This window comes from Dermacentor albipictus, chromosome 6 (genome assembly GCF_038994185.2).
Source record: "Dermacentor albipictus isolate Rhodes 1998 colony chromosome 6, USDA_Dalb.pri_finalv2, whole genome shotgun sequence".
Classification (NCBI taxonomy): Eukaryota; Metazoa; Arthropoda; class Arachnida; order Ixodida; family Ixodidae; genus Dermacentor; species Dermacentor albipictus.
Window position 1 is genome coordinate 95932247 of NC_091826.1, and position 19607 is coordinate 95951853.

General features: G+C 45.4%; 1 protein-coding gene across 3 annotated transcripts in view; it reads right to left on the reverse strand.

Annotated features, from left to right (window-relative positions):
* LOC135907512 (calcium-activated chloride channel regulator 1-like) overlaps positions 1–19607 on the reverse strand; it is a 135788-nt gene that overhangs the window by 25713 nt on the left and 90468 nt on the right. For all 3 annotated transcript variants that reach the window (XM_070520901.1, XM_070520900.1, XM_070520902.1), the window contains one exon: positions 1774–2044. In XM_070520901.1, coding sequence (XP_070377002.1) covers positions 1774–2044 — 271 coding nt within the window. The remainder of the gene's footprint in view (positions 1–1773; positions 2045–19607) is intronic.

The window sequence follows — 19607 nt, forward strand, 5'->3', positions numbered from 1 at the left end:
GCTTTGGCTATGCCTTTGCCATTGGAGCGCGCTGATTGGCTGTTTTTGCGAAATAGATTGAACTGATTAAATGGTTAAGCATTACGTCATCCCGTTTTCCTCAACGCACCAATCAGCACGCCTGATGGCTATGCTATCGCCTAAGGGGATCGTTTCAGAATACGTACCCTGGTGTGAACTAGGCCTAAATTGGACTGCTTGTACTAACCAGATAGCTATGAGTGCTTTTCATTTCAGACAGGACCATGTAATGTACAAATTGCGTTTAAATGAAGAAATACAAATTTACCGCCTCGCCCATATAGTAGGCTCGCCACATTTCCAGACTGGCTTTGTGGCAAACCAGCTTTGCGCTGGCTCTGAAGCACCAGCTCCAGTAAATGTGGCGGGAGTCCCCTTACATACAAATATAGGAGGAGGCACACGCAGCCCCCTCTTGCCTCGCCATTGCCTCTTGTATTTTTTTCAATACCAGCCAAATGCGCTGATCCCACCGTTCACCACCCTCTCCAATCATCCTTTTCTACTCTGTCCCTTCGCGCCTGCGTTACTGTCGTGAGGGAGAGTACTATTTGGGCAGCACCTCATGACGGAAGTCGTAGTAAGACAGAGACGCACGATAAGGTGAAAAGCCTGTTTCATGTGCTGCAACTGGAACGACAAAAATCGGTGCCGACGCATGCGTTCCAAAAATAATTGTGATCACCAACCGCGTATGCGACTACCTTCCAAGAAACAAGCTTTTTTTTCAATGGCATGGAAATAGAAGAGCATATTTCGATAACCAAGCTGTCAGTCTATTTGCTGAAAGAAAAAAAAAAGAATATTTCTTGATATAGCTGGCACACGCAATTGGCAATTGTAATGATCTGTTTTTTCCTGCACTTGGGATTTTGATCTGTGTTTTGTTCCTATAATATTTTATTTATATTTGGTTGCATCAAGCACCATGTTTTACCTGGCCTTCTTGCTGTCTAATTTTTCGGATAAACTGTACAAGTGGCCTCATTTTCACAATAGGCTTTAGTTGGAAATTAGCCCTCATTCCTGTCTAGCGTCATCCTGTTCATACTGCTTCATGCTATGCACCCTTGCAACAGTTGTGTGTGTGTGTGTGTTTGTGCACATTTAATTTGGGTGTGAAACCGGGACCATTGGTCTTCCACTGTGCATCCTCATGAATTCATTATTTAAGCGCAACACAAAGACGAAACGTAGAAATTTAAGGTTTCCGCCTTAAAACTAACACTAAATTTTGCAGTCTATCTAACAACGATCAGAATACGATATCAGGCACACCATATCGGGCAAATTATTCTTAGCACCCGCGGTTCTGCAACCTGCACCTTTGTTTGAGCACACAAATCCCATGTGGTCACCATGACTGGTATTGAACGTGCGGCAACGGGCGCAGAACCTCAAAGCAATACACCAAGCGACCACGCGTGGTCTGCGAGACATTGTTTATACGCACGATATCACACTACTTGAAAAGGCCTGATCTTATGGTTTAGCACAATTAAAGTTTTTGTGTACTTGTTTACATTAGTGCCGGAAATGAGAAATTTCCGGCACTAACAGCCCTGCAAGTGCGCGCAAGGTTACCTGCACATGTTTCGTCCTTTCCTGATAACAATCCTGCTTGCGTTTTATGAGAATTATTTTTCTCGTAGAAGTTAACTGAACCCCACATATATTACCATAGCCTTTTTTTTAACATGTATGACGCTCTCTCCCATGAATAAATAGAACAGAATGCCAAGGTGTCCTTACCATCGCCGTCATCATGCAGCCGGACAGGACAACTATACCCTCGTGCAGTACGGACCACAGCCGTTACATTTGCCTCCAAGACAACGTTGATGCCTTTCCTCACATCAACAAGTATAACGGCATCCTCTGGTTGGCTGAACACAGTCTCTGACATTTGGCACAAAGCCACTATCGGCCTATTGTTGAGATCCTTGATTTGGGACATGACATGCATAATGACAACGACTCGTCCCTTGCTTGAACTCTCCACTTGAATCATCCATGTACCAGGCTGGAAAAGTACATCGATTAATCAATAAATTAAGAAATCAATCATTCAATCAATAATTTAATGAATCAGTCAATTTATCAGTCAGTTCATCGAAGACGTACAAAGAAATATCGCTGCCAAGCGCTCTTTGCGAACTGAATCAAACAGACTATATTAAGTCCTTTCTTTTGTCTGCAATATATACAATAGTCAGGTACATAGAAACGTGCATCAGTCAATTTCGAGGTAATGTATCACTATACGCAGCTGTCACGACTTTAAAAACCACTCCATTGAATAGACAATTATTGCATGGCAAAAAGTCGAGCATTAGATGAGGATCAATGTATATCTCACATAAGCAGAGCTATTTACCGGAACCATTACTACGACAGAAACAGTAAACGGGAATACAGTGAATAATAAAGATTCACGCAACCTAATTTATTGCAATCTATTGCCGGAAACTAAAAATATTGGCTATTATTAAGGAAGGCGCCAGTCTATCCCGCAAATAAAGACCCTGGCCTTCTTAGAGCAACCGAAAAATGAAATTGAAAGACAACTGGATAATTGCGGGCCACATGTACTAAATCTCTGTAAAACGGACATATATAAAGCACGACAGAAAACCGTGGAATATCAGGATACTACATAGAAACATCGTTGGGGTCATGATCGCAGCAGTAATGAGTACTACTGAAAGGGTAATTCAGAAAAGTAACAAAACGTAAACCACCGCGAAAATTAAAAAAAAGATAGGAATGAAACAAAACGTTCTTTCGTCCAAATTTCTTTACTATGGAAAAATTATTCGCAAATAATGCCGTCGTAAACCGTCACACTGCTTAGCCAAACACACAACTGAAGCTGAAAGTGAAGCTGAGAAACCATGATGTAGAAAAAAATTTCATTTGTTAATTCATGTTATGGTGATGGTACCACCAAATTTCAAAGTGGGCACAAAAGCCAAGATTTGCAGACCTAAACATTTGTGTTACATTTTGTCGTTCGTAAAAATATTTGTCGTCTATAACATTGTGTAAGGTTCTCATTTACACGTTGGGTAACAGTTATTCGATATGGTTCATGTCTCTTACGCTCAACATATTTCAGTGTACAACTACTTTGAAGAGACAGAATAAAAAGATCATACCCTACACTGCCCGATACTCTTTTCTAATCGCTCCCGTAAAGAGAACGAGACGTGTAGCCCTCTCGCAATCCTAAGTGAAATTTCTACATACGTAAGGGAGCTTGATCTTTTTGATGTTGCATTTGTGATTACGCTACTTTTAATCTTCTTTTTGCATATGTTTTGGTCACTGCTCATAGTGTCCTCACCGGCTGCGTTGCCCATATACGGGTAGTGGGAAGCATAATTCGCACCCCTCCAGCCAGTCAATACAAGGTGTTTAAAAGTTATTTTTATGCGAAAACGTCAAATGGCCCGTTGAGCAAAAATGCCGGCCTGATTCGTTTGTTGCACCCAATTGACCCCTAAATTTCCATTGGCTACCCAATTGGCGTGGCCGCATCGTGGCTCTCGCCTTGTGCTGAGGTGATAGAGAAATGACTGGAAAACAGCGAATGAGGGTTTGTTTTATTCAACTTGCGTAATGGACAAATGGTGCAACAAAAAGTGCCCGGACTGATGTATGGGGACGACGTAGTGCTACTAGCGGATAATACAACAGATTTAAAGACACCTGCGAATATCTGTAGCAGCCTAGCGACAAATATAGGCCTTGAGTTTAGTAGAGAGAAATCGGAAATTATACTTAATGAAGAGACAAGTAATTACGTGGTGTCATTAAACAGCATGTCTAACCCACAGTCAAGCAATAAACATGTCGTGGCGTAAGCACATTCAAAACAAAGACTTATTCAAGCACACAGAAAAATAACGTAAAAGTAAATCGGAACCGGAATGCACCAATGACGAAACATAGAGCAATTTGGGGCGACAATAGGTATGAGGTAGCGCGTGGAATTCGGAAAGAAGTAATTGTACCATCGTTAACGTTCGGAAATGCCGTTCTATGCTTAAAACCGGATACCGTTTCGAGGCTAGAAGTTAACGAAAGATCGCTGGTTGGGTTGACTTTGATAGCCCACGGTAATACCACAAATGAGGGATTGCAGGGTGACATGCATTTGGCCTCTTTCGACGTCAGAGAAGCGGCAAGCAAAATTACTTTTGAAGAAAACCTCAGGAACGCAGACGAAACTAAACGGGCGGCTAAAGTTCGCATATATCTGCAACTGAAAAGCACGGATAAATATTGGATGTAGTGGTCAAGAAAGTTGGCAACCATGCACGGGATAATTGAAAGTGTAAGTAGAGAACCAGGAATAATCAGAAGGGAAGAGAGAGAAACAGACAGCGAATGTGATGCAAATACTAAAAACAAAAAGACCATGGAGATTTACAAGAATGAGAAAAAGGAAATTAGTAGGGAAGTATCCCGATATTTGTGACTCGCGCCGGTTCTCAACTTGATGAGGCGTGCGTATGCTGCAGCTAAAATCCAGAGACCACTAAGGCCATCCTAAAAGAATGGGAAGGGATTAACTCAGGGAGACGCGTAGGTAACTTGCACCTTCCAAAATTCCTTGGATTTAAAGTGGACGGAAGGAGGAACCTATCGGTGGTCAAGATAAGCAAAAAACGTTTAGAGCATTCGTGTAAAAAAAAGCAGGGGAGAGCCATATACTGCCGGACATGTTACAGGCATACGTAGGGGCACAAGGTGGATAGAGAAGTTCTGAAAGAAAAAAAAAAGATTAAGGATATGTATACGAGTGCTACAATTAAATACAGATATAGCCCATCTGCGTAAATTAAGTAGGCTAGGCGACAATTTGTCACCGCCCCCGTTTAAAGGGGGTTGTCATAAATTATCATTATCGCGTCGGTAGCATGCGGCACTAATCCCGCATGCTCCTGTGGCTTCCTGGCTCGGGCAGCGCGTAACGCCATCCTACATTTGTCACAGCGCATCACTGAAGCCATTGAATTACACATTAATTATTTCGCATTCCAACTAAGTTGTGCTGAGCTAAGCCCTCATTTTTCAGCTTAGTGGTTTGAAGAATGAAGCGTGGAAAAACAAACGGAATAGTCGAGACAAACCATTTTGACCCCTATTTCAAGAAACACCGATCCATCTCGCACGACTGTGTGTTATCTGAGGGTGAAATGGCTCATTATTTGTTGATTTATTTTCTACAAAAAGCGATGGCCAAGGATATATATACATAAGATGGCGGCAGAAGGTGCTTCCTGGATTGCTTCGCCATACTTCTGAGTGACCGTTTTACGTTTACTGCTACAAAACTGCGCTAAGTCCTAGGCTACTCCCGCCTTCTTTGTTACTTGGCAGAGGTGCTGGATTTCTTTTTACAATGCTGGAACTATGCAGATGGACGATATCACCAGCATTTTCCATAACTGATACGGGACCATCCCAGGCTGCTCTCGCAGCCGATGCTACCGCTTCTTCTGGCGCCGTATGTCACCGTGAGCCTGCTATATTTAGTCTAACAGACGACCACCACGTGGATGATTCGATCATGACATGAACTTGTGAGCAATTATAATGTGCGAGACGACAGCTCCATGTTCACTAAGGTGATTTTACTTGACGTACTTGGCGAACGTATGCTTCCGAAATCATGAAACCACTTTTATCACCTGGTCAGATTTAACGCCAATATTGCCAAAGGTCTTCGGTGGTCGTGCCGCCACAGGCTTCGCACGGAGCAACGTTTACAGTGTGGAGACCACGAAAGTTCGAGTGTAGATTGTAACCGCATGACGTGATCTTTCGACGGACAAGACCAAAAAAAGGCACACTTGACATTCATGTATGACAATGCATTTTATATGATTTTTCGGAAGAGCATATTGTAATCTTGTTGATACTATTCTGTACAATGTGTTGCTCCGGACAGTATGTTTTGTTTTCATTTCCCGGCCAACGTCTCATAAGACCAATGCTTTATTATACGGGTCTCGCTATCACGTCTTCAGTTGAAACTTGATAAAACGACTGCAGAACTAGGCTATTGTGCTGTTTCTGAAACTCGTCCCTGCTGAAAAAAGAAAACCCAGTGTCTTCCAGAGCCTTCCAGCGTAAAACTAGTGCCTTTGTTGACACTGGATTGTAATAGGGATGTGGACGCTCACTTGGAGTCATTACAACATCGGCAAGAACACTGGATAGGCGCTGGACCGTGCTGGACGAAACGCTGGTTTCGCTGCTATGACGCTAGAGCCCAGCGTTGTCTGTTGCACATAGGCCGATTCTCGCTGCAATTCGGTGGCTCGTACTATAAATTGAGCAGGTTGCATTTACTCCGCACTGGGGCCCTATAACCTAAACTATTCAAATATGCTTTTCTTCCAATCTCATGACGTCAAATCTGTGTAACCGCTGTCGCAAGCATCAGGCGGTGACCCCCAGGTAGTCTGAACAAACTAATCAAATTCTCTCCACGTTCATAGGGGGTCTCTTTTGTTTGTTTGAAAAACGAATAGCATTGCCAACATTCAGCGGCAAGTCTTATCTAACGGCTGAAAAGAGGCGAGGAGCACGCTCAAGTGGAGGGGAATCCGATGGGGTTGAGCCAGTGCACTGAAAATCGATAACCGAATAAAAAGGTTAGTGTCAGCGTCTGGGATTGGTCCAATGTCGTATTTTGTTTTCTTGCGTTGCCCTTTTGACTTGGCGGATAGCTGTATCCTAGAACAAAATAACGCAAGCTAACATAAGGCCTCATTTTTTGACCCGTTTGTACGCAACTGATGAGTTATTGCAGTGTCGGGAGTCAAACCGAAATAAACGAACCCAGCACTCCATTGAATGTGTTCGAAAGAACCCCAGGAATCCTGCCGCTGATTGATGTTACCACACCGATAACAAAGCTGATGTAATTCGTGGGGGTTCGCTATCTATAGTTTACTAAAAATAGTAAATTAAAGGTTCTGAGGCTCAAATACAAACAGCTTTGCATTCCCCAACTACCTTTGCCGAGATCGTTCGCTTCCCCGGATGGTTAGGCCTAGCGTACCTGCCGAACCCATCTCCATGCTATCGGCCCATCTGCGCTCAGAAATAAACAAGCTGAGGCGTATTTATCAGGGGCAGAGCAGGGGAGCCGCTCGCGCCACCGCTGTCAGGCAAAGTCGGTCATTAAAACCCCCTCTTCTCACACGTTTCAAAGAAGGCACTTTTGGCTGGATGCACCAAAATCCGACAGAACACCTGAGGCCACGTTTTAATGCATTAGCCACGTGAGTAACGCTTTTCAGGTGTGATGATTGTGCTTCGTGGCTTGCCGCGGGACGCTGTAGCAGACGACGAACAGGGTGCGCCATACATGTTGACACTGAAGGAAATGCTGGCGCTGTGAAATTCCAGGCAAGAAAAATTTCACGTTGCATTTTTCCATCATGCCCAGTTATTTCATACCGCTTATACATATTACGGCGTCCCCCTGTAGAAGGTAAGTTAGCTTGCTACATTGAAGCCAAGGGTGCGGGATTGTAAGGTGTTGTATTTCGCCGCGCCGAACGATGGCGTGGCTTATGTCATGACAATTTTTGATTATGATATACCAGGGGTCGTATAACGTGAAGCAATTCCAATGTGTTTTTATTACAATCTGCTGACGTCAGACTTGCGTAGCCGCTGACGTAAGAATTGGGCGGTCACCCACGGGATTGTTTGAACAACCCAATCAAACGCACTCCTCGTTCATAGGAGGTCACTTTGTTTGCTTGGAAAACGAATAACGTTGCCTACACTGAGCGGCTTGTCTTATCTAAGTGGCTCATAAGAGGTGAGGATCACGCTCAAGTGGAGAGGAATTCGTTGGGTCCGAGCCAGTGCCCTGAAAATAGATAAACGGACGAAGAGGGTGGTGCCGGCATCGGCGATTGGTCCGCTTTTTCCAACTTAGCTTGCGGTGGTTCATCGGCAATCGCGGCAGCATGCAAGGGAAGGTTAAGAATGACGCTCAACCGGATCCTCAGCAAAGAAGAGTTTGCAGAACAAGGTCGTAAACGTGCCGAAAGTTCTCCAAAATGTTACACGGCCACGCAAAAATTTTATTACACGTAAATAAACGCATGCTCTCCGGCAGGTAAGAGTAGCCAGTGCCTGAGCGATCGGCGGCAGCCATCTTTTATTCCTTTGGGAACAGGGCAGGCTGCGGCTATTCAGAAGAAAATTAAGTTTGGCATAAAAATGCATCTTTAATGCGTACACGGCACTTTGGCGCAGTGTCTTTTTCCGGTTTTGTGACATCGCGTGAGAGACAGGTGAAGTGGGTGCAGCCTGAAACATTTTGACCAATAGCAGCGGGTGAATGGCGAAAGGGCGCCGAATGCGAAATAACTATATTTTTGTTAAGTCAAATTATGCATCATCATCATCATCATCCTGGTTACGCCCACTGCAGGGCAAAGGCCTCTCCCATACTTATCCAACTACGCCGGTCATGTACTAATTGTGGCCAAGTTGTCCCTGCAAACTTCTTAACCTCACCCGCCCACCTAACTTTCTGCTGCCCCCTGCTACGTTTCCGTTCCCTTGGAATACAATCCGTAAGCCTTAATGACCATCGGTTTTCTTCCCTCCTCATTACATGTCCCGCCCATGCCCATTTTTTCTTTATTTAAACTAACATGTCATTTACCCGCGTTTGTTCCCTCACCCAATCTGCTCTTTTCTTATCCCTTTACGTTACACCCATCATTCTTCTTTCCATAGCTCGTTGCGTCGTCCTCAATTTCAGCACAACCCTTTTCGTAAGCCTCCAGGTTTCAGCACCATACGTGAGTGCTGGTGAGACACAGCTGTTTAAACTTTTCTCTTGAGGGATAATGGTAACCTGCTGTTCATGATCTGAGAATGCCTGCCAAACGCACCCCAGCCCATTCTTATTCTTCTGATTATTTCAGTCTTATGATCCGGATCCGCAGTCACTAGCTGTCCTAAGTAGATGTATTCCCTTACCACTTCCAGTGCCTGACTACTTATCGTAAACTGCTGTTCTCTTCCCAGACTGTTAAACATTACGTTAGTGTTTTCTGCAGATTAATTTTTAGACCCACCCTTCGGCTTTGCCCCTCCAGGTCAGTGAGCATGCACTGCAGTTGGTTGCCTGAGTTACGAAGCAAGGCAATATCATCAGCGAATCGCAAGTTACTAAAGTATTCTCCATTAACTCTTAAGTCTAAAGTGTTCCTGAGTCTATTTGCAATTACCCTAGTGAATACTTTGTAGGCAACGGACAGTAAGCTGATCGGTCTATTATTTTTGAAGTGTTTGGCGTCCCATTTCTTATGGATTAGGATTATGTTAGCGTTTTTCTGATTCCGGTACGCTCGAAGTCATGAGGCATTGCGTATATAGTGTGGCAAGTTTCTCTAGAACAATCTGCCGACCATCCTTCAAAAAATCTGCTCTTACCTGATCCTCCCTAGCTGCCTTCCGCCTTTTCTGCACGTCCATTTTCGGCAGTCCCGCTTGCGGAAGAAGGTATTCATTATCCGCATGTTATTCTGTTCCGCAAACTTTACTAATAACTCTCCCCTGCTATTCCTAGTGCCTATGCCATATTCCCCCACTGCGTTGTCTCCAGCCTGCTTCTTGCCTACTTTGGCATTGAAGTCGCCCATCATTATAGTGTATTTTGTTTTGACTTTACCCATCGCCAATTCCACGTCCTCACAGAAGCTTTCGACTTCCTGGTCATTATGACTGCATGTAGGGGCGTGGAACTGTACAACCTTAATTTTGTACATCTTATGAAAATTCACAAGACCTGCCACCCTCTCGTTAATACTACAGAATTCCTGTATGTTACCAGCTATATTGTTATTAATCAGGAATCAGACTCCTAGTTCTCGTCTCTCCGCTAAGCCCCGGTAGCACAGGAGCTGCCCGCTTTTTACCACTGTATGTGCTTCTTGTGGCCTCCTAACTTCACTGAGCCCTAACATATCCCACTTACTCCCTCTGATTCATCCAATAGCATTGCTACACTCACCTCACTAGATAACGTTCTAGCGTTAAACGTTGCCAGGTTCATATTTCAATGGTGGCCTGTCCGGAGCCAGGGATTCTTAGCACCATCTGCTGCGTCGCAGGTCTGACCGCTGCCGTGGCAAGTTGCTTCGCAGCTGCTGGGGACTCAGGGCCCGGGTTTGATTGTTGGTTCATATAGGAGGTTGTGGCCAAGTACTGCACCAGGGTGGCCAATCCTGCTCTGGGGAGGGAGTGAGTTACCGGTTCTGGTAGCCAGGATCAGGCCATACTCTAGGCCTGTTTATGCAATTTTATCAACAAGCGGACTTTTTAATTTATTCCGGTGGAAAATTGCGCGGAACCGGGATTCCGACCACGAACCTCTTCCATGCGAGGTGGGTGTTCTACCTCTACGCCAGCGCTGCAGTGCAGCGCTGGCGTAGTTATGCATAACTAGTGTAACACGTCATGTGAGATGAGGAACTATCGCCCTTTTAGTGGCGTTGCGCGACAGACAGGAGAAGTGGGCGTGTTCCTTAAAAGCATTTGACCAATCGCGGAGTGCTGATAGCAGAATTGTAATAGAAAAGGTTGGGATAGTTATGTATATATATATACATATATATTGTCCCAAGGCTGCCAAGTTGCATTGGGTATTCATCCCGTATTCTGTTTACGTTGGTGAGGACTATCTTGAGCAATGTCGACAGTTTTTGGCTGCAGCTGTTTGGTGCGGTCTCACTGCATTTTAGTGTCATGCTTTTGTTTTAGGTTTCATTAATGATACAGGTGAACATGAATTATGATTACAATACCGTTGGACCATTGCTTTGCATTTTCCTATCGACATGTGTCCCTTCTGACGTCATCTGTTAATTTCATCTTGAGTCTGATTCAACATAAGAGGTAGAGTTGCACACGTGGCTTGGCGGAAGAAAAAAAAAGGTAGACATTTTATTTATCCTAAAAGTGGGGATCGCTTTTTTGTTATATACGCCGAAAGCTTCAGCTGTCTAGGTAAATTATGCTGTTTCAAACTATACAATAAATACCTCATTTCTCCAAACCTTTATGCGTTCTACCAGGCATTCAGTAGTTTCTCCTGGTTTACATGGTGAACTATGCGATTCACCGTAGTTATGTTTCGTTGGAGTAGCAAAAGTGTTCTGGGGGACGAGCACTAAATATCTAATTTGTGTGGGTTCACTGCAGCTTGCGTAGAAAGTCACTTTTTCAAGCGTTTCAAAGTGTTGTACTGTGGTTATTCCAAATGCTTTTCCGGCTCCTAAACAACGGCACAATGTTTCCACTTCAATTTTTATGAAAATCGGGATATGTTTTGATGTAATGCACTGCGCAACGCTCACGTGCTTGTTTTAACTGTAACGTTGTAAATTATTACTGAATACTGATTTTTTTTTCCAATATTCTTGTTCATCATACGAAACTCGCCGTGGTAGTTAAGCGCTGCTATGGTGTTCTGCTGCTATGTACGAGATCACGGGATTAAATTCCGGCCTCAGTGGCCGAATTTATATCGCACAAAACTGCAAAAACCACCCGTGTTCCCTGCATTCGGGGTACGTTGAAGGGCCCCTTGGGGTCAATTAACCCGGAGTCCTCCACTACGGCATCCCTCGAATGGAATCGTGGTTTTCGCATGTAAAACCCAAGAATTCAATTCCGTTCGTCATACAAGGCTCCCAGTTTGTTTCTGCAGTTTCTTTGATGAACTGAACGAGGCGCCTCGTTGAAATTGGGGAAAGGTAGAGGCCCGGTATGTGTAACGTCTAGGCAACGAGTTAATTTCCTTTTCCTTTATCCCCTGGTAGCAGCAGTACTAGTTAAAGAGGGAAGGTCTTTGAAGTCAGAAGTCAGCGCACTTCTATGATTTGAGTTCAGGGTGGCAACGCGAAGGAAGAGTCGGGTTTGCTAAAGAGACGCTTTAGTCAAACGCAAAGGCGTGTGTCCGAGTCCAAGCCCGTACTCCACTCCCCCCGCACAACCAAAACATGAATTTTCCAGCCTTCAGTTGCACAAAGGAGTCGCAAACTAGCCAATCACACGTACGAGTTCACATCATTGCAACCAATAGCACAACCACCTTCGTGCCGCACAAGGTACTGGTGGAAACAGTGGCACACTTTGCAACTCGCCAGGGGATAGGATTGTTAAAACACACGTGTAATCTCCTTATCCTCTACTGTCGTCCTCCCCCTTTCTCCTGTAAGCGGCCGTTACGCCAGCTGCCTCCCCCCCCCCCCCCCGCCCCCGAGAATGTTTCCATGAAACCACGGCTTATGTACTTTATGTCTGCGGGAAAGTGGGCTGCCAGGCCAGTAATGGGACAACTCAGTCCCCCGCGCAAATGTGGCCCGGCCAGTTTGAAATCCAAGCACCATAATTGGGGCCCGATGGCGATCGCGCAACAAAGAATCCGTCGGTCTTAGCCCGCTAAGGGGTGGCAAAGTTATTGCCGTTTCCACAGACATTCTCAGAAAGCGGACGCGGATGCCGAACATTGACACTCAAACCAGCTGGGCAGTGCCGCGTCGCCCAATTTCCGTGACAATGATGATCAACGGGACACGTCGGAAGAAGCGCACGGGCGTCAGCGGTGGTGGTGACCTCAAGCACCCCCTATCATTCATCCTCAGGCCGGTCTCCCTGAACGCCCGCCTTCACTCGGACCCTCTAGCCATTTGTTCCGAGCGAGGGTGCAGATCTGGTGCCTCTTCAACGGTGCAGCCACTAATCCGATTTCTTTCCACGCGGGGGTGTTTCCCGCGTCCCCTCTTCGCACAACCCACCTGCGTCCTTCGTTTCCGGTTATTGCCCGATACAGGAGCGTCTGGGATCGTCCAGCGCTTTGCTGTAGTCTTAATTAGGCCACAAAACAGCAAGACCAACTTCCTAACCTCAAACTGACTGCACGATTCGATAAGGCGGATTAAAAGCGAACTTTTAAACTGGTCTATAGCGTCATAAGGACCTTTAATGAGCATTGTGAGACATACCGCTAGGCTGGCGTAATTACAGTGACAGTGTGCCGCACTCGGCCTGCTACGGTGTGCTTATTGCGCTTGCTTGCTGGTTCCAAGCTTTTCGAGGCTTTCCTAACGCTGAATACTGCAATTATGCGGTATTCCTGCGTGCCATTGTTCGCGCCGAGTCAGCGTAAAAAGGAGCCAGGTGCCTCGTTAGCGCTCGTCTTGTGTTCTGCTTGTCCCTGTGAAATTTTTTGCGCTATGTATCCCAGTCTGAATGCCTCGTTTCACGAGATACCCGCCGATCTCAGCGCACGTGCACGGTGGCTCAAAGCGATTTCCAGGTAGTACTAGGAGCCAAATTCCACTTCCAGTTGTTCGGTTGTGTGCAGCCTGCATTCCAACGCATCGGACTTCAAAGATAACTGCAAGAACCAGCAGCTGAAAGTCGGCCTTGTGCTGAACACTTTCTCTGGCTTCCCTTCCTACATGAGAAAGGCTCCCGCAACAGCAAGAAGGGATGCCAACATTCAGAAAAGCAAGCGAGGGCCTTCAACAGACGGTTCGTCAATGCTATGCTTGGTCGATGGGTGTACCAGCGGAATGGCTACATCAAGCATTGCCTCTCTATGCAGCGAAAGTTGAAGTACTCCGTACAACGCAAGGCAAGTTGGATATGAGTGTGCCTTGATCAATGCAGATGAAAGTGCAGTGTGGTGTTTCTTAATCAACGTAGCGACTCCGTAGTCGCAAGGACACAGTTAAGGCAGGTGCTAATTTTTCAAAACACATGGATGTCGCAGACCAATGTTTAAGCAACCTGCTCCTACGGTGTTCAGACGTCCACAACAGCGTGTTCTTCAAGCGTTTTAGTCGAACGGAAACGAAGGCGGGAAAAAGAGCGAGCACTAAAAAAAACGAAATGAAATGCTTCACAGGACTGTAAATATCTGCAAGAAAGAGCTGCAAGAACTCAAAGAGCAAAGCTACGTGAACGCATTTATGGAAGTTGCATTCGATGTGGAAGAGCGAAATATGTAGGCGACGTTTTTTCTGGACCAGATAAAAAACTACAAGAAGCGACGGCCAGCGCTGTCAGAGCTAACAGTGAGACATTGCATCATTCTAAGAAGCTTGTCTGCCAAGGCCTATGAACATCTGAGGTCCGAGGAGCTGCTGAAATTTCCATGTCGAAATACCCTGCAGAAATGCATTGGGAGAATATCTCGAGAAATCGGATTTAGTGAATTGATGCCCTGGTGCCTGCAAGCAAAACTTGCATCGCTACATAGTCAGGGGGCTAAAACATGTGGACTTGTTATGGATGAAATGAGAATCCAAAAAGCTGGAATATTATATTCAAAGAGACGCTTTTGTTGGGGAAGTTGATTTCAGTTCTGACCTACAGGACATTGTTTCTGAATAAAAAAACTGCACTCTGGCTAACTCTCTCTTGTGCTTCCAGCTTTGCGGCCTGCTCGGGAAATTAAAAATACCAGTTGCTTACTTTTTAGAGCGCAGCTCTTTGGCGTCCGTTCCTGGGTTTCGCGTCGTCGTCGGCGTCGTCGTCGGCGTCGGCGTCGTCGTTGTCGTCGGCGGTGTCGTCGGCCTCGTAACCAGCTCGCTGACGAATCTGCTCCGCCGCCGCGCATGCGCGCTGTCGGCTCTCCGGGCGAGGGAGGATGATGGAAGGGAGGAGGAGAGACTGTGGAGGAGGGCTGGCTACACAAATGGCTCTTTGGCGTCCGTTCCTGGGTTTCGCGTCGTCGTCGGCGTTGTCGTCGGCCTCGCAACCAGCTCCGCCCCCCTTTCATCCCCCCAGCGCTAGCAGCGACCGACTGATACCGCTTTCGTGAGTCCGCTACCGCACTCACGAAAGACGTCGTGCACTTCCTGCAACTCGCATTAACCGTCCATCGAACCACACCGATGTTAGTAGTGGGGGACTTTAATGTTGACATAAAGACAGACAGCAATTTCCTAACACTTATGTGGCAGAACATCCCGTTCCTCTCGCTCGTAACGCGTCCCACGGCTGTGACAACCTCGCGAGGCACTTGTATAGATCTCGTCTTTGAGAATCAAGCATTGGTGTACCAAGTCGAACATATATCAGTCTATTTCTCCGACCACAAAGCTTCCTTCATGACTGTCAAGAACTGTTAGTGGAGTCTTTGTTAAAGGAATACGTGTGAAAAATAAAAAAAAATTCTGTGATAGCGCATACATGTGTTGCTCGATTTCTTTGCCTCAATCTATCGAAAAGGTGAAACAGCTTATTTGCTGCGCTCAAATTTCGCATTAGGAAGTAACGTAATCGTCGGTAATTTTTTTTTACAAAGGGATGCACCGGTGAGCAGCCCGCCAGTTGCATTCACCACGTCATCCGAAGAGTAGAAGATATGGGATTTGATTTCGTGGGTCGCGTCACCGATAACCACCGGATAAAAGTCGTTACAATGGATATATTGTACAGAGGGGACGCGAAAGCACCTATTCCTCGTCCCTCTAAACGCACGAAACCTCTATTCCTTGCCTTCGACCAAAGTCGCATTGGGAAAAATATAAAATCACAATTCCTGGCGAAAGATATATGTGCTTCGCAAGAAATATGTTCCAACTATTTGAAGACATCGCACAGAATGCAACAGCCCTCGACAATATGGCCGATACGGTTCCTTACGCGCAAGCACTTGTATCCCCCAAACATTGAAAAAACGAATGTGCGGCCAGCTGTGCAATTCTTCAGCGCTCCAGTAACAGCAGCGTTAGGCTACCTGAAGAAGGAGGCTCGCCGTACTTGTGATGCCGACTTTGCAACAGGAGGGCCAACAATACATTCATGAAAGTCATAGCGAAGTGGTTTACTCTCATGAGTGTGAGCAACTGTGAAAAGCACATTCATTGAAATGGTCCTGACGCACGCCAATTCAAATCAGTTTATGATAAGAGACTGACATGGCTTGAATTCGAATTTCTTGTTTACGTGCATGAACTCAGAAAGTAGAGCAAACCTGCGAACTTTCTCACAAAAGGAACCTACCATGCACTAGTGATAACGAAGGCGAATGTCGAGTACATTCGACATCTGCTTCTTGTCAGAAAGGTCGAGTTTGTGTTAACAATAAAAATGTCAAGTGACCTAATTGAATCCTTGTTTGGATTCCAGCGCTGCAGTGTCGGGTGCAATGATGCACTGGATGTAAGAAAGTGCTGTATACGAGCAGGAGAAGATGCTCAAGACTGGAATTGTTGCTACTTCGAGTGATAGCAACATGCAGAGTTCATCCTCTTTCTCAGCCAAAAAACTAATTCCAGCTAACCAGCACTACCAGCCGCTCAATGAAGCGATGGAGAAGCTTCACAATGTAGCAGAGGAGAAACTGTAGGACCAGTAGGTCAGCACAATGCCACCAGTTTTGGGGCTCTCGTGTCAAGGCGACACAAACGCACATCACATTTAGTGCTGAAAGTGGACGTGTCGGTTTAGTTCACGCCGCTCCCCAGCAATACAAATATTCACAAGGGACATTTTGTTCATGTTGCGCACCGTCATGAACGTGAGTTTTCGTAATTTGGGATAACAATTCTAGTGACATCATGGTAGTAGGCTTCAGACAATTTCCCCGTCATATTCTACGACTTGAGGCGATGCAGCGAAAGAAAATACAGCGTCAAGATTGTCACTTGTGGTTACATTGCTCGGAAAAGCTTTAGTGCCCTGTCATTCAGCTTGCCGTCTTCCAAGCCGCATACATCCACGTTCTGCGGCACCTTACGCTGCGTAGTCAAGACACCTGTTCCTCTAATCGCTTCTTTCGCGCATACATATCCGCAGCGCTATCAGCAAGTTTCTCTTGGATTTTGCCGATGGCTTATGCTGCTGCTTGTAGCTGCGTGATCAGAGCAGGCGACATCTGTCGCGATAGGGACGCTCGATACTGCGCTTCTCCGTAAAGGCGTGGCGACATGTTAGGCTGCGCCGCCATATTGTGTCAGAACACGTAAAGCGGCGCTATGACTGACACCGGGAACTCAGTTTCTGCACTCGGGGCTGACACTGTCAAAATGTCAAATTTTCGTAGTTTGTTCAATTACCTGCACTGTGATATTCACATGCCACCTTAAAAACGAACTTTAAACGCTTACAGTAAAGGAATAATAAGTTTTGGGACCAAAAGATAACTAGTCGTTTTTGTCGCAGTTTCGCTTCCGCTAACAAATTTCTTTAAAACACAACGTTGATGCATATTGTGTACACTAATGATTTTAGAGGTTGAGTTTAAAAAATACTGACGCAACTTCTGACCTGAAAGCTTTAGCTGGGCCATGCCATGAAAAGATTTATGGCAAAACAGTGTGAAGAAAGAAAGCAGGGGCCCTATAACGTGAATCTATTCCAATATGGTTTTATTCCAATCTCCTGACGTCAAACTTGCGTAACCGCTCACGTAAGCATCGGGCGATCACCTGCAGGGTTGTCTGAACAGACCAATCAAACGTTCTTGAAGAAAGCGCTTTGTTCGTCGTACATGTTCTTCTTTTAGTCCGCGTCTTCGTAGCGCTCTTTCCTTCAACTATGCAAAACCAACTCGCCCACATCAAGCTTCTGCCCTCTCAAACGTTCTGCTCGTTAACAGCAGGTCACTTTTGTCTGCTGTAAAACGAATAGCATTGCCTACACTGAACGTCTTGTCTTACCTAATTGGCTGAGAAGCGGTGAGGAGCACGCTCAACTGGAGAGGGGTTCGATGGGGCCTAGCCACTGCAATGGATACTGATAACCGGACAAAGAGGGTGGTGTCGGCATCTGCGATTGGTCCACTTTCCCTTACTTATTTGTGGCCGCTGGTTGAAAATCGCGGTGGCATGCAACGGAAGCTTAAGAATGGCGCTAAAACGGATCATCAGCAAAGAAAATTTGGCAAAACGAGGTAGTAAACGTGCCGAAAGTTGTAGAAAAACTTACACGGCCACGGAAATAGTTTTATTGCACGCAAATAAACACATGCTCTCCGGCAGGGGCGAGAAGGCAGTGCCTGAGCGATCGGCAGCAGCCATTTTTTATTCCTTTCGGAACGGGGTGGCCTGCGGCTATTCAGAATAAAAGTGAGTTTTGTTCAGCATATTAATGCATCTTGAACGCATGCACATCATTTTTACGCGGTGCGTTTTTGCGATTTTGTGATGTCGCGTGACAGGCAGGTGAAGTGGGCGCCACCCGAAAACGTTTGACCAGTGACCGAGAGGTAATGCTAAAAAGGCGTCGAATGAAAAATAAAATTTTTCAATTTTTCGGTGAAATCGCGTGCATAATCAGTGTGCACAGGTCATATCAGATGGGAAGCTATCGCGGTTTTCGTGACGTCGCGTGACCGAAAGTTGAGGTGGGGGTGGTCAAAAAAAGCTTTTGACCTATCGGGGAGGGCTGATTGCAGTATTGGAATAGAAAACTTTGGAATGGTTTTACGTCATAGCGCCCCAGTTTACCAATAGCTGAAGATAATATATTCAGATACAAATCGGGTGTGAGAATAGGAATGATAAAAAGCACGTGATCGGAAACAGTCTTACATTAAAAGACACACACTATGCGTGGGTCAAAAAGCGAACTGAAGGTCGCGGTTTCCATTACAGCCTCGGTTGACGAATTTCAAACGGGGCGAAACGCAAAAAAAGCGCTCGTGGACTTAGACTTGGCGTACGTTAAGAAACCCTAGGAGTTCAAGAATATTTAGAAGCGCCTCACTCCACATAACATCAGATCGTTGTTTTGGCTCGCAAAAGCAGAGAATTTATCATTATTAATAAGTGGAAAGGAAACGCCTTACAAATACAGTGCCTAAATATATTTTTGAAAAGCCTATCTTTCTTATTACCGTTATGCAACGACCTATGATGAGCCCAGAAACTTGAGAAAGCAAAGCATAGTGATACATCTCTCTTAAAGAAATGGAATCTTTATTTCCAGAATATACGTCGTTTCATTAGGTGTTGAAAATCACCCAGTACAGATAAGATAATTACAGCCATTGAGATGCATTACTGGATAGGCGGACATTACTTGCATGACAAATGAAAACATATATTCAACAGAACACAGTAATTCACTAATCAACTACACAATAATTACTTTATGACACATATCGCCTTTTGTGAATCGTAGCTGGTCATTGTGCAAGCCAATTCCACTTCAACTGAATTTCCTGATTCACACCAGATTGACGATGTGTGCTACAAAACCCGCCATGAAAATTCCCTGTTCCCCACATCATTTGTAACAAAAGGCTACGGTGCTCATTGAATCGCAAAAGTATCTGGAAGAGCGATGTATTTCTTCCCACGCTTTGGGAAATATCGATAAACAGGTGTCGTCCGGGACATCTATTTCAAGTGGATACGGTTTGCAGTCTCACCGGCTACAATTCGCAAATCGCTAAATGTGCCGCAATGTGATTAATTGTAAAGTTAAGTACCGAATTTGTGTTTATTTTTCAATAGGTGTTTTGATTTCCTATGCTATTACTGTCGGCGTCTTCGAATTACCCAGCTACAGGA